At 37.3% G+C, this 15,503-nt stretch overlaps 2 protein-coding genes across 7 annotated transcripts in view; one reads left to right on the top strand and one right to left on the bottom strand.

Annotated features, from left to right (window-relative positions):
* The window catches only part of LOC107718268 (cell surface glycoprotein MUC18-like), a 36,969-nt gene extending 30,766 nt beyond the window's left edge, over window positions 1-6,203 (top strand). For 3 of the 5 annotated variants that reach the window (XM_016525266.1, XM_016525268.1, XM_016525264.1), the window contains 4 exons: window positions 647-691; window positions 3,251-3,289; window positions 3,684-3,813; window positions 4,691-6,203. In XM_016525266.1, coding sequence (XP_016380752.1) covers window positions 647-691; window positions 3,251-3,289; window positions 3,684-3,813; window positions 4,691-4,805 — 329 coding nt within the window. In that variant the 3' untranslated portion in view covers window positions 4,806-6,203. The remainder of the gene's footprint in view (window positions 1-646; window positions 692-3,250; window positions 3,290-3,683; window positions 3,814-4,690) is intronic. The other 2 variants (XM_016525265.1, XM_016525267.1) reach the window with 2 other exon arrangements.
* Window positions 6,204-8,706: 2,503 nt separating this feature from the next.
* LOC107718267 (E3 ubiquitin-protein ligase CBL-like) overlaps window positions 8,707-15,503 on the bottom strand; it is a 37,905-nt gene continuing 31,108 nt past the window's right edge. The window contains exons 5-16 of one of the 2 annotated variants that reach the window (XM_016525262.1): window positions 14,907-15,028; window positions 14,022-14,159; window positions 13,792-13,879; window positions 13,566-13,697; window positions 13,252-13,476; window positions 12,789-12,920; window positions 12,248-12,616; window positions 12,074-12,165; window positions 11,240-11,392; window positions 11,015-11,124; window positions 10,720-10,923; window positions 8,707-9,943 (exon numbers count right to left, since the gene is read on the bottom strand). In XM_016525262.1, the coding sequence (XP_016380748.1) occupies window positions 9,672-9,943; window positions 10,720-10,923; window positions 11,015-11,124; window positions 11,240-11,392; window positions 12,074-12,165; window positions 12,248-12,616; window positions 12,789-12,920; window positions 13,252-13,476; window positions 13,566-13,697; window positions 13,792-13,879; window positions 14,022-14,159; window positions 14,907-15,028 (2,037 nt within the window). In that variant the 3' untranslated portion in view covers window positions 8,707-9,671. The remainder of the gene's footprint in view (window positions 9,944-10,719; window positions 10,924-11,014; window positions 11,125-11,239; window positions 11,393-12,073; window positions 12,166-12,247; window positions 12,617-12,788; window positions 12,921-13,251; window positions 13,477-13,565; window positions 13,698-13,791; window positions 13,880-14,021; window positions 14,160-14,906; window positions 15,029-15,503) is intronic. The other variant, XM_016525263.1, reaches the window with a different exon arrangement.

Genomic DNA, 15,503 nt, shown 5'->3' with positions numbered 1-15,503 from the left:
CCTTCTGAAATACGAAATGTGTTGTGATTGGTTAGCTGGGCCAGTGTGTGCTGTGATTGGTTAGCTGGGCCAGTGTGTGTTGTGATTGGCAGCACTCGGCGCCTGGTCGGGAAATGTCATGCCCCTTACCATAGCCGCCTGCTGCGAGCTTCAGTGTAAATATTGCGTCAAAATCAAATCAATTTGAGCGCGATTTAAACTCGGATGATTGTAACCACTCTAAGTTCGTCTGCCTAAGTTCGTCGATATTTGGGATATCACAAATCCCGGAAAATATGCGTTGTAGTCCAAACGAGTCGTTCGTTGTAGTTTTTGAAAAGTGATTTCTGGTAAATAAAATATCTCCTTTTGAAGTGGACTTTAACATTACAACATTACAGACTAACTAAAGTTGAAAAAGTGAAAAAGCATTTTTCACAGCATAAGTCTTGGTTCATTATATTATTTAATATTTTAATTCATGTTATTTTAATTATAATATGCTATTAAAATGATTAGTTCTTTTAATGTATTAGTATATAAACGAACATTAACCATAACTAATACATTCTGTAAAAGTGTTGTTCATTGTCAGTTCATGTTAACTAATACAGTTAAATTGTGCAAACAAATACAATCTTATTCTATACCAATTTTTCTTGTGTAGTTGCACGTGTGACAACAACTACAACCCAAGCCATCAGCACTAAAGGTATGTTTCTGAAGATTTCACTCAAAAATACTTTGAGATACTTGTATATTTTTTACTTCCATCAATGCAGCGAGTGACTGTTTTTCCAGCAAATCACTGTATTTTGACCGTAACAGAACACACGATTGAGATTTGATGACAGAAAGCAATGTCGCCCTTACGGAAGAAAAATATACGGGAATATACTGCAAAATATAATGTGATATATTACAAAATACATTTCCATATTTGGTAAACTGATGCTTATATTTTTAATATACTGCAATATATGCATTGACCATGTATGGCTATATATTGATACATATAAAAAATATTTAGAAATGAAGACAAAAATAGCATTACATGCAATATTCATGAAGTTTTATCCTTTATTGTGCACATATATTGCACATACATGTTCCCACCATAATGTGAATGTATGTACACACACACATTCACAGAATGTTACAGCAGATTTCTAGTTCCCAGCATGCTTTGCTTCTGACTGTTAAAGGAGAGTAAATCTTAAAATTAAGTTTTATATCATGTGTTTTGCTCAATATAAATATAGGGGGAGATAGTTAGTTAGTGTTTAATGTTCTATTATTTTGGAATTTAAAAGAGTTTTTGAGGTTACCACTGTGCTGAAGAGTTGAGCCTCTGTTTAGGTTGATGACTGGCGAATACCAATAAGACTATATTACTTTATTTAAAAAGTAATAGCTGTGCATTCTTCAGCATGCTGATAGACTCTTTAAATACGAAATACTTGCTAAATACTTGCAGGTGTGCCTGTGCTGTTGTTAACTAGCTGTATATGAAAATATGAAACATATAATGTAAATAATGATAAAATATAAGAAATATGTTATATATGTGTGTATATACTGCATGAGTAAATATATGTGCAATATATTTTTGCACATGCAATACCATGTTTTATCACATGTACATCTATATGTTATGAAGTCTATTACTGAATATAAAATTGCATATATTATGATATATGATTAAATATATTGTCACATATTTTTCCTTATATGAAAGCTGCAATTCCGTATGTATTATTCAATACATTGTAATTTATTAACAATATATTATTCTGTATATTTTCAATATACCGTTAAATCATTTCATATATTGATCATTCATATACAAGGAAATATATTTTCTTTGCGTTAGGGTCTGTGCCATAGAAACAGAGTCATCTTGAGAGGGCTGACGTGGCATTGTATATTTATTCTGGAGGTGCAGTCAAAAGCAGTGTGTGTTTAAACACAAAGCAGTTTTACTGTAAGAGAAGGCAGTGGTTGATGGTGAAAATGCTCTCATGTGGTCTCTGGACTCTCATTAGTTCAAAGGCAGGCTTCACATCAGGCCTGGCTGACTGCCTGTGACCTCATGGGACCAGAGCGCTTGGCATCAGGGCAAATGAGGCAAAGCAGCCACTCTTACTTTGGGATATCAGCAGACCTTTCCATTCCTTATTATGGCGGTCCTCAGAGCCCTTATTTCTGATACTGTTAATGGCTGTAGTCAGGAAAATAAACAGAGTTATAAGAGCAAATTTAGCTCGTCTCAGTGTCAGCAGTTACAGCATCATGTTCTAACCAGACACAACGCAACAAGTTAATAGCAAGTAATGTGTCTGTCAAAATATAGTAGCATTATGTTTTCATTTTAATTAAATAATTGACTTGATACAAACATTAACTATTTAAAAATATTATTACTATTTTTAATTACAATAATATATTATTTCATATTATAATTAATATAAATATTACTTATAAGATTATAGTTATAATTATTTTTATTTCTTAATGAATAATTACTGTAAATATTATACTATTTTTTTCTAACCCAAATTATAGAATAATTGACTTGTATTTGTAACTGTACTAAAGCCTGAAGAAATTAAAGTAACTTATTTGGAAAATTATATTATTTTTATTTATAATATTGCTTTTTCAATTATTTTCATTTATATTTTGGTATATATAAAATTCATTAAAAAATTGAATAATACTACATATGAAATAATAATAGTATTAACAAATTGTAATATATGTATGTATGTATGTATATATGTATGTATGTATATATATGTATGTATGTATATATATGCATGTATGTGTATACATGTGTATATATATATATATATATGTATACATGTAAATATATTCCATTCATTAAAAAAAAAAAGAAAGAATAGTGCCCTACAATTAGTGAACAAGCTAAGGGCAATTAAATGAAAATACACTTTTCCCCCAACAAAACTGTATCCAGATTTGATTTTCATTTACTACTTTTAAAAATAAATTTTGTAATTTTTTTCTTTAAATTTTTCTATAGCACTCCCTTAAGATCCCTACACCACAGTTTAACCCCCCTGCTCTTACAAAAAGCGGAGACAAGACGCTAAAATGTCTAAGTTATGCCAATAACTTCCTCACAGATTCTGGGACAGCAGTTCCCAAGATTAACTAAAGAAAAGCACTATGTGAGATAAAGTGATATATATATATAACTGAAGTGAATATAACTGCTGTTTGGTAACTCAAACCCTTGTCATCACAGGAACAGGATTAACCATTCCACCAAAACAACCGCGTACAGGTTTGTATTGTGAGACCAACAGCAGCCAGCCAGCACTCATCCTCCACCATCACCGCCAGCCCTTACTCAGGCTGTGTAAAAACCATCATTTCTTATGCTAATCTTCACTTTAACTGAACTGTGACCATCTTTCTGGAATGAATGATTCCAGAATACTTTGCTTTCTATATCATTGCCCCTACAACGAGTCACGCATCATCACTCGGCACTCAGAATGCACTTTACTGACAGCCCTTTTGGAAATGAATTGTTATAGAAAAGGCTTTGTATATTTCAGTCAGCCATATAGGAAACATTCACCTGAAGTATGTCTTTCAGGCTTTACTTTAGGTGTGAGCTTTTCCTTCATCTGTCAGTGTACTAACTTCAGCCTGCTTTTCTGCTCTTACTGCAGGAGGTGGCAGCGGAGTCATCATAGCAGTCATCATCATCTGCCTCCTCCTCATAGCCATACTGGGCAGCGTGCTCTACTTCCTCTACAAGAAAGGAAAGCTGCCCTGTGGACGGTCGGGAAAGCAGGATTTGTATGTTTTTGTTTATGAAAAAATACATATGATTTGAATATAATAAAATAAGTATAATTAACATAGGCTTAATTAACATTAAATGAATAGTTCACCCCATGATTACTTCTGTCCCATATTAATTTATAGAAAACATTAGGAAAAGCAATTAATAAGAATATTTGCAAAGGCAGGTTATACGAAATATGCAATTTGTAGGTTCATTTGATATGTGGCACTGTAAAAATGACACACTGCACCTTTAAATCAGTGTTGTTATTGTTAGTAAAACTATTACAAATAATTTTTTTGTTAAGCTTAAAATAAAATATTAGATGAAAAACTTAAAAAGCAAACTTGTTTTCACATTTCCCATTTTTAAGTTGTTCTAAAATTACTAAAACTAAAATAAATTAGAATGTGTTGGTCATTTTTATTATTTTTTTTTTTTAATGAGTAAAGGTAAAATTACTGGAACTAAAATTAAAATACATTAAAGCTTAATAGCTAAATTATTCGTTTTTTTAGTTAATTATTAGTTTTATTATTATTAGTTTTTTTTATTAAAACCAACTAAAATTACTAAAACTAGAATACATTAAAGCTAAATAGAAATGTTTTTGTCAATTTTATTAGTTTAAAGACAACAAAATTACTAAAACCTTAAAATAAAACATGAACATTTAAAAAATAAAAGCAAATTCAACATGAATAAATACTAAAATAGCATATAAATAATAATAAAATAACACTGTACCTTAAAATTAGAGCAAAATAATCTAAAAGTAGTTCTAGAATCCATTCAGTTCACACTAAATATGTGTCTGAATAGATGTGATTTTTCAATACATCATCATGAAACAAAGCATTAATATCATGTGTTGTTTTCATTCTCCAGCACAAAGGAAAAGGCCAGTAAGGATGATATTGTGATGGAGATGAAAAGCGGTAAATCGGAAGAGGCGGTGCTTCTACAAGGAGTCAATGGAGACAAAAAGTCCCCCACTGAATAGGTCATTACTTCTGAACAAAGATTCACATTATTAGCTCTTCTACAGTTCACTGAACTCGAATCCAATCTTAAACAAGACCCAAGATTTGTAAGGCTGACACTTACCGTGCCACGGAAACCTGATGATATTTTCTTTCAATTAGAGTCAAAGACTGAAAACTACATGCACCATGTGGAGAGACGCTAGCAGCCTTTGTCCTACAGCGCTCCGTCTCAGGGTGAATCCCAATCAGAGTGCTCAAAGACCTCACAATACGTCCACATCTTCCCCAAAAACGGCCACTTGAATTCACACTCATTTTTTTTTTTTGCCCATGTTTTATATTTGACCTGATATATTCTGATTCAATGTACAGTAAGATGATCCAAAAAGCAACAAGCAACTATGGATGACTCCACTCCAATATTTACAAATTGTATATAAATATGGAATACTGTATATATTTAGCTATTTAAAATGCCTGAGACATTTAAAAGGTTGCGCTTGAGTATCTTTTTGATAATGCAAGTCCCTTTGTTGAGGGACATTTGTAGAGTGCCGAAGACTCATTATTTGCTATGTGCTGTCAATGTGTCTTATTTGAACCTGCTCTCACCTCTGCCGCACCATAGTCTATGCACTGAACCATCTTTACCACTGGAAACATTCATCTGTCCCGTGGATCAGCGCTGAAACTGCTCAATGATAAAGCTTGAGGGCATTTTCTATACAAATCATTTGTCAGGGAAAGTCTCTGACATGGTTGACCTTTTATCCAAATACTGTATGTAAGCAAAATGTTAGGATCATGTCATGCCTCTGTGTTTTTATCTTTATTTTTCTTAGCTATATCAAATTAAGTTCCTTATGCTCACTGCGAGGGCCGAGTGATTGAGTTACATTCATGTCAAAGTTTGAGCTAAAAATGTCCCTCTAGCCTGAGAGAAATGGAAGTGTCCTGTAGAGCTCAGCTGTATTCTTTTAAAAACTGCCATTACCTGCTGTCCTCATCATGCACTGAATGTAAATAATAAAGAGGTACATGACCAACTCTCCCATTGTTAAATTTTAGAGGGAATATTAAAATGCATGTGGAAGTCTGCATTCATTTAACACATTGGAGGGACAGTAGAACAGGACAAAAAAAATGCAGGTGCTATTTTTATACTTTTTAAAAAAAAAATTTTAATCCATATTTTGAAGGTTTATAAATTGTATCTTAATCTATGCAGTATGTACCCTGTACTGTAAGCAAAGCAGACCCACAGACAGATACTAAATTTCTTATCACACTGAAGTTCACTCGTTTCATTTCCTCTGGTTTGTTACACTGTTATTGTTTTGTGTCAGTGGTATATTTGTTTATGCTTGTTTTTGAATTGTCCTGGTATTTCTATTAAAAAGGGCTGGTTTACTCGAGCCTTCATTTTGTCACTGTTTGGCCTACAGTAGTCAACATTTGAAGTGGATCAAAACTATTCATCAAAGTTGTCCTAAAACCAAAACAATAACCGTTCTGGTCTTAGGACAACTTTGATGAACTTCTTCGATCCACTTCAAATGTTGGATCATACTGTATTCATGTTCAGCAGAAAACAGCCGTTCTATACAAAAGTTTGAAATGTTGGGTTGAAGTTAAAATGGAAAAAAATATATTTAAGGCTTTTAATGTTAGAATGTGTAGGTACTAATAAATAAAAAATTACAGCTCAGTGTATTCATGGTAACACAAGATTCACACAGAAGTAAGTGTTTCTATAAAAGGATAGGCTATACCAGACTTCCAGAAATGTGCTCTGGTCAAGTTTCAGTACTTGAACTTTCCATTTTCCATTCCAAAAATATTTCTTAATAAACTGCCAGTCAAATGTTAATAACTAGTATATCAGTTAGTGTACACGTGTCGTTTTACTGAAAAAACAAACAAACATTTGAAGCCTTAAGACAGACACTGTGGCCATGATGTTTGTTCTATTGTTTTAATTAACAGTATAGCGTTGTGCATACTTCCAAAGTGATATGAGAATTAGCACAAAAGAAAGAAACCCTGAAATACTAGTTATGGCAAAATGAGGAGCGAGCTCCCTCTTGTGGTTTGATTCGAGACATTCCAGTAAACAGACAGATATTCACTATGATGTCACTGACCAAGCCAAAGAAGCGTTGAGCGACAATGGAAACGTTTTCAAAAAATTCATGAGGGAAATCATTCACTCTTTACACTAAACAAGGCCTTTTTTCCGGGTAGCAGAACAAAATTACGGTCATATCTAAACATATGGCACTGCTCACAGTAATAGTCACATCAGTAAACAAAAATAAATTTCTGACATGTACAGGAATGCAAAAATGAAATAAAACATTGCCATTTCCACGTATTCTATGTATAAGTAAATTTACACGCTTGATTTTTAAAGTGACAGTATCATAGCACTAATTGGTACACTGTGCCAAATATTGTACACACACCATCATCAAGAAATAGTAGTACAGTAAAATGAAATTAAAAAAAATGTTTCACCTTCTAATCTCTAGACTTCATATGGTGCAGTAAAAAAAAAAAATTCAGTACTAAACCATCATTTGCTTCAAGGCAACAGAATCTACAAATCAAGAGTTAACAGCCTACAACTTCAAATTAACAGCTTGCCTGATCGTAAGCTCTCAAGGTTGCATGTGTACCTACAAGATTGAGACGTGGAAGTACCTGCAACCCCAGTGAAACATTCTCAAGAACACTAGGGGCTAGTAGGGACTAAAATTGGGCCAGTTTTGATGTCGGCGACATCAATCACGAGTCCTCGAGTCCCACATGAGAGACTCAAACTCACTTTAATGTATTACTAGTGCATTCAAATGTGCTGGTGCAATAACAAACAATAACTGAAAATATAAAAAGGCATAGTTCACCCAAAAATGAAAACGGCATCATTTATTAACTTAACTCATGTCGTTTCAAAGCTTTATGACTGACTTTCTTTTTTGAATCACAAATTTTATGCATACAATAAAAGTCAATAAGGACCAATTTCGTTTTGGACCCCATTGATATTCACTGTATGGACATACAGGTTTGGAACGACATGAGGGCGAGTAAATAATGACACAATTAAGTTTTTTTTTTGTGAACTGTCCCTTTAAGAAACACAGAATGAATGAATTTGTTGCTGATGTCATTGAGAGTGACTTTAAAGTAGTCAAAGCATTGTGTTCACCCTGAAAATGAGACAGTCTTGCACTGGTTTAAAGTATGGAGTCGCTAATGTAGATTCTGTTGAAATGTACGGTATTCCTGAGTACAAAGGGGAGGTCGGGAAGAACCTTCTCCCTAACAGCAGGCGGACTATGGGCACTGCGATCATGGCTTGAACAGGGCTGCCGCTGAAAGATCGATCCAATTGGTGACAGGCTAAACACAGAAATAAAGCCTTCTGCGATGAGCCCCGTGACGCATATCACCACTTTGATAAACTAAAACGTATGTATTTCAAGCAAACCGCAACGTACCTGGATGAAAACAAAACATCCCATGTGCACACACACACACACACACACGCACGCAGAACAAATCAGCTGGGCTCACACCTGCACAAGTTGCTTCTGATTTCAAGTATGCTACATCACCAAATTACACACAACCGATACTGTCACTTTAAAATGGGTTAAAAACAGTATTCACAAATGTACATTTAAGGCTTAATTGTTTAGAACTAACAATAATAGCAGCAGTAAAGCACTTCTGTATTAATAACAATAAATCAAAAAATAATAATAACATTAATAACAACAATATATTAAGGTGATCAAATGAAATGGTTTCTAAGATGAACAGCTTCATACAAGAGTCCGAACCTCCCCAAGAGTGATTTCAGTCCCCACCGAATACAGAAACTTGGCCAGGCCTTGGACCCTTTTAAGCAAATTTTTTTTTTTTTTACTAAGCAGTATCACTTCGTGTCCAACCTCTTGCCCTTTATCTGTTAGAGAACACTATCTTTAGTAAACACACTACTTCACAAAAGTCGGAGACCACCATATTAATGACACATTCAGATTAGAGCAAACAAATTACATGTCCCCTGACATCAGATGCGTGTACCCTTCATCAGCATGTTCCTACAGGGAATCTGAAGGACTGGCTGTCCTTAAACATTTTGGAAGTGAATTCATGGTACAGTACAGTTACAGTAATGCTACACAGATTTAACAAGGCTGACGGAGAGCCCATTTCCGATGCCAGCCACCACTATGCGCTTAAAACATAAAATCCCCACAGTACCCTGGAGGTCAAGGTCAAGCGGAGAACAGGTTGCTTTGGGCTGAGCGGTATTTTTGAAACAGGTGACTACGCTGTGGGGACCGACATGTACGGCATGCTACTAGACAGACGAAAAATTAAAATCACACACTTGAAAACAAAATGTACCGAAGCAACACAAGTAAAGGCCATTTTTCAGGCCAGAAAATGCTCGGCTGCAGTCTCCCGTTTAACTCCCTTTAGCTATCCGAACTCTGAGGCCTAATACTTCACACACCCTGATCTCTGCAGCTGAACCTCTCCAACATGCATGTGTATATATTAACTATACTCAAATTTCTGATTTATATATTAAATCAAATATAAACACATACATGTTTTTGTCTTTTTTGTTTTTGTCCTTAGGGGACATGCGTTGCCTTCAGGCTGAAGAAGAAGTGCAACGAACCCCTCGTTCTTCCGCGCGTACGAAGGAGGACAGAGAATCCGAGAAGTGTTACGGAGAAAGTGTCTCTCGCCATCACTAGAGCTAGAGGTAGAGCGCAAGTTCGCGCTCCTTTCTTCTGGAGTCTGAGACGAATGCGAGACGAGCGTGGCCAGGCCGCGACTGGATGCTCGGAGAAGTTTCGCTATGTTAAGATATGTGCAGTTGAAGGGATGGACACAAACTCCCTCAGGATGTTCTTGGCCATCTCAATATTGTTCTGTGCAATCATAAGGGCTTTTTGGATGTCCTGATGGGAGTAGCCTTGGCTCAAGAGGTGCTCGATCTCGCTGCTGATCTGCTGGCTGGGCCCTGGGCTCACTCCGGGGGGAACCGGGCTGGGCCTGCGATCTGAGTTGATGCGACGGGGAAGAGGCTTAGGCGGCCGCTCGGGGGCTTCAGTGGGGTCCATGACTGCTGAAGACACAATGTAGAATAAAAATTGTCAATATATAGACACTGAAGTCTGAGATAGTGATCATACTGCAGTTGCTGTTCTAAAATAAGGAAGCCATGACACTCTCATGGGGTTGAAATCTGATCTAAAATAAATATAGGTGGAAAAAGGAAATGCAAGTGCTATATTTGCTCTGTAAATATATCTTAAAATGCTGACTACAATAGAAATCAAAAGATTGGACACACTTAACTGACTGTTTCCTCATCTAAAAAATCATATATCTTAAAATGCTGACTACAATAGAAATCAAAAGATTGGACACTTAACTGACTGTTTCCTCATCTAAAAAATATTTTTATATTAAAAGATGCTTGAGTGCTTGAAGCTGTTGATGAGTTAGATCAAATAAAATATAAATATTAGATGACTATATTACATGAAAAACTGAAAAATTTGAAATGTTGCCTCTGCAACTAATCGAAATAAGTCGAAGTACTAAAATAACTAACTTTAATAGTTTCAGTAAATTTTTAAAAAATACTTCAATATTTATAAAAAGCAAAAACTAATAAAAATTACAATAGAACATTACAAATTTACTAAAATTTTAACTAAAATAAAAATGAAAAATGAAAATATAAAGATAAAAGCTAATACAAAATACTATAAAAACTAGTATATGAATTTATATAAAACTATTATATACTAGTTATTTTGTATTATAAAAATTATATAAATAAAAAATATATAAAAATAATAAATAATAGTATAAATAACACTCGGTATGACTTACTTGCTGCCGCTCCGAGCTCGCTGTCTATGGAAAGGCGGCTGAAGGCTGAAGATGTAGGGTTAACATCTGAAAGCGTGCGTCGGGCGAGGTTGGTGGGTATATGGGGCTTGGGATAGTCATAGCTGTTCTCCTCCTCCTCACCACATGCACCAACAGGATCCCTTGGGCCATTAGAGCAGGTCAAAGGAGGCAATTCAGAATAATCTAAACAATGAAAGAAATACAATATTACACAGTTTAGAATATACTAGCAGACTACCTATATGAAGATGAAGAGCTTTAAATATCACAGTACCCGAGTCTCTGGCCTGATGTGGTCCAGAGGCAGTAAGGGCCTGGGCTTGGATGTTGTACATGGCTTCGTACATCTGTGGGCTTTCTGGCTCCATTTCATTGAGCATACCCCTAGAGATGTAAACAGTGACTGTCAGTACACTGAAAGAGATCTGATGTCTATGTCTAGTCTATTCAGAGTGTCTCTTGGAGTTTTGCACCTCCGTGGCTGCAAAAACAAGGTTACCTGGGACTGAGAGAAAGTGGAGGAGGTGGTCTAGGCACAGCTTCCCCTGCAGCAGAGGGCAACACTGGCAGAGAGGATGGAGTCATATACTCAGACTCCTCATCGTTTTCACAGGCGTCCTCCTCGTTCTGAGCTTTGACTGCTGGGAGAGGCCTGTCAGCACAGGATAAAGAGTCAACACACTGCTCGCTGCTGCTCGCTTTACTGACAGGTTCAGAGTGAGTGTAGGAAGTGAGGGGGTGTTTTATTATAGATTACTACATGATATTGCAACAAACAAAATCGTCAGACATTGCGATATTTGGGTTCTGTCCATTTTATATATATATATATATATATGGAAATAATTAATTCTAGAATGGTGATTTTGTTGGGGAGTGTATCTGCACAGGAAAAAATAAATAAATAAAAGCTCAAAAGACTTCATCTTCAACTTTTTGAGTGCAAACCATTCTTTTAGGGTTGAATGATTTAGGAAAAAAAATAATTTGAGAATGGCTGAGTGTACATGGGTTTTTACAAGAACAAACTCAAACCATGAAGTTAACGGAGTTCAGAATCTCTTTTTTCATAGTCCACATTTTTTTAATCAGTTTCAGAATTAAATTTGGCACTGTGTTCATTTATACACAAACAGCTCATGATACTGTTTCAGCTTCTCAGAGCAGCTTGTTTCACACGTGTAAATGAACATAGTGCTCCGCTCCACTCTGAAAGCAGCACTAAGCGATTAACTATTGCATTAAGCCATATTAATTAAGCCGATTTCGATTTTATTTCAATACGCAGTCTTTCGTGCTGCCCTAGTCTTTATGTTGGCTCATTGGCACCTACCTGACTGCCAAGGAATAGATGGCATTAGCCGAGGCAGATGGCTTTACTTTTGGGCTGTCGTAATCTGACCCAGGATTGGATAACCCGAAACTCTGCACATGAAGCAAATGAAGGTTATATAAAAGTTCAGATTAGGCTTCTGTCAATGTGTAAATACGGCATGTGCGTCCTCACCAGCTGGTGGTCGAGGCTGGGAGGACCGTTGTTTCTCGGTCCTTCTGCTCTGGCATCGAGAGTGGAGGGCAGTTGGAGAGGCAGGGAGTGTCTGTTTGAGAGTTCTCGAGACCCACGGGAGTCTCCACTTGCTGGTGGCTGTGATGGGGCTTTGGGTATGGGCCGGGAGTTCCAGTCCGGCATGTTGCGGTTAGGAGGGGCAGGAGGCAGTTTGTCCCGAGGAGGTTCTCCGGGCGTACTGGGAAGAGGGCGTCTCGGGAGCCAGTTGTCTGATCCGGTTGGGTGTGGTCGGTCTGGGGGAGGAGGAGGAGGCAGGTCCCTAAGGGACGGGGGAAGCGGTAACGGCTTGTCCTTGTGATGGGATGGGGCCTGGCAATGGGTTGAATAAACCAGATATTATGAACTGAACATCAAGCAGCGCTCTGCTAATTCTAATTCTAAAATTTTCTTCTGAAGTGTTTAAAAGGAACGCTTAATACATTCCAAACTGAGGTACTGAGGGTGAAAAACTTGGCGGAACATTCCATGCTAGTGCATTTACCTTGGATGTGGCGCCTGGACTAGAGGCCCCGGGAGGGTTAGTGGGTCTGAGAGGAAGCAGATCCAGCCGAGGAGGTACTGGGGGAACAACGGGCTGAGGGGCAGCTGACATCGGTGAAGGTGGCCTCTCCACCTGAAACAAGCCAAACCATTCAGCATACATCTATACTAACACTTAATATTCATGCCAACATTTCGGAGCCTTTACCACAATCTGGAGCGGAGTAATACTGAGATGTCTGCGGGGAAAGTTATTTGGTTTGGATTTGTAGGAATTCCTATGTTAAACTTCAAAACAGGAGCCTCGAACACAGTAAAAAAAATAATATTTACTGAGGCAGGTGACAGCTAAATCAATGCTGTTCATTGAAAAACAGGTTGAGGTGTAGTAGTTGACATCTTTTTGCAGGTTTAGCAAAGCAGAATGGTCCTTAACCTCATAATGAGATAAAAGTTGTTCTCACTTTAGCACCAACCAGCTTGCTAATCATGAAAGGAGAGTCCTCAAAGCGATCATCATCGTCATCGTCGTAGCTGGGCGAAGGGGCTCCCTCAGCCCCAAACATGCTCCTGCAGCCTCCATAGGAGCCTCCACTATTGGGGTCCTTGGGATCAAAGGGGTCAACGACGATGGGCTCGGTGCCCTTAATTTCACAGCGACAGAACGGGCAGCCCTGGCCTTCTGACTCCTGAAAGAGCGAGAAAAGAAATCGAGAGTGAGGAAAACACACGCACGTGTATCCAGACTAATGGACAGCTGAAGGTTCTTCAGGTTTACCTGCCAGGCTGTGAGACAGGAAGTGCACATGAGATGGCCGCAAGGCTCGATCTTCACATCCTTGTCATTCTCAGCACAGATCTTACACAGCTGGAAAGTAGAGCCCATCTCACAGTAGAGCTCATATTGCTCCTGTAAGCGATGAAAAAAAGAGAATTACACAGATTATCCAAGACACAAGATGGATTTAGGTGTCTGACTGAGATAATAAAAAACAAAAATAGACCTGTGTGACTTTGATATGGTCTTGAGGTGAGGGCTCACACAGCCCTGTGAGGTCAGGGTTCTGTGTGCGGCCATCGGGGAAAAGGTAGCTAAATGGGAATAAACAGTCTGTGAGACACACTGAAAATCCTAGGGAGGTGAAGCGTGACATCTGATGCTTTATTACACATCTAAATGTTTTAATAGATGTTCTGTGTGTGAGTTTTAAATGGAGACGCTGTGTTGACTTACAATCCTTCCCTAAAGCCATCGATGAGGGCCTGGAAGAGAGGTTTGTTATGTGGAATGGTCTGTAAGATATTCCCATCGGCTGTGACATAACCAATTGCCCACTGGCCAAGCCGCGTACAGCTAAGCCTGAAGATATAGCTGTAACCAAGAGAAAACATGACTGTTACAACAAATACTTATGACATGAGACAAAATGAACAGGACAATCTAACAGTGTCAGATCAAGCCATCACTGAGAAATGCTTCTCAGTGCATTAGGGGTGGTCATGTGATTGCTTTTCTTTGAATCGAGAGCACTTGTGACATCATGGTACTTTTACAATACATCTATTGATGGGAGGTACCATGCTGTCCTTGGGGCCACTTAGAGTAGGGATTCAAGCAGCTAACGATGCATTGTCCCATGTAATGCCTGTCACTATTTATGTCGCAGATAATGCTGCTGTAACAAGGCTGATGCCATGAACACATCTGAATGAAAAAGACTTGGCTGAATGGCTGAAGCCCAAGACACCAAAATCTTTGAGTACTGGGACTAAATAGATAGCAGACCCAAAAAAATAAATTCTGCTTGTTATTTCAATCCAATGACCTTATTAAAATAAAATAAAATAAAAAATAACTTTTGTGTTGTTTTAATGAAGAAAAGTAATTGATTAACATTTGGACTGATGGATAGATAAAATGACTAGAAAAAAAGTAATAATAATAAATAAGAAAAATGTAAGAAAAATATTTATAATAAAAAAAGTTATAAAATAAAATAAAAATCATAGCTTTTTTGTTGTTTCAAAGAAAAAGTAATTTAGGTTTGGAACAACAAGTCATTATCCAATTTTCGCGTGAACCACCCCTTTACAGTGACGTGCGCAGTGTGTGTATTACCTGCCAGGCTTGTGGATGAATTTTTGCAGACGAGCTTTGACTTCATCATAGGTGAGAAAGGCCATGTAGCCCGGATGTGTCACTGCCAGGCTGTTCCAGTTTCTGAGCAGTGATGACCATGGCTATATAAAAAAAAAGAAAAAAAGAAAAAGCATTTTTTCAAACACCATTCACACTGTGAATTTAGTAGCATGAATATACAGATAACATCTGCCAGTAGAGATACTCATAGTCCCTTATGTGATGACCTCTAATATCCATTTAAGAGATGAAGACAGTCGGAGTCACAGAGAGACAGAGTGCATTGTGGATGGAGTGGTGAGTCACTCTGTACACCAGTGACACCACCGAACTAAATTAACTCAGATCTCTGTATATAAATATCACAATGTCGGTACAATTAGTAAAACAGGCGTTTCATTCAATGCCAAGATGCCGATGTGAAGCCACACCTCACAACTGAGAAGTGCAGTGACATACACTGACAAATTTAAAACACACGTCAATCTTATTTCCTTTCCTAAAGCTCAACCAAAACCACCGGACTGTTGCAATCACAGACACAGTTTATCAATGAAGACAAAAGGCCAGTATATA

This window comes from Sinocyclocheilus rhinocerous, unplaced genomic scaffold, assembly GCF_001515625.1.
Source record: "Sinocyclocheilus rhinocerous isolate Xijiao unplaced genomic scaffold, SAMN03320098_v1.1 scaffold1024, whole genome shotgun sequence".
NCBI lineage: Eukaryota > Metazoa > Chordata > Actinopteri > Cypriniformes > Cyprinidae > Sinocyclocheilus > Sinocyclocheilus rhinocerous.
The sequence above is the reverse complement of the archived record's forward strand: the minus strand, read 5'-3'. Positions and strand labels throughout refer to the sequence as shown.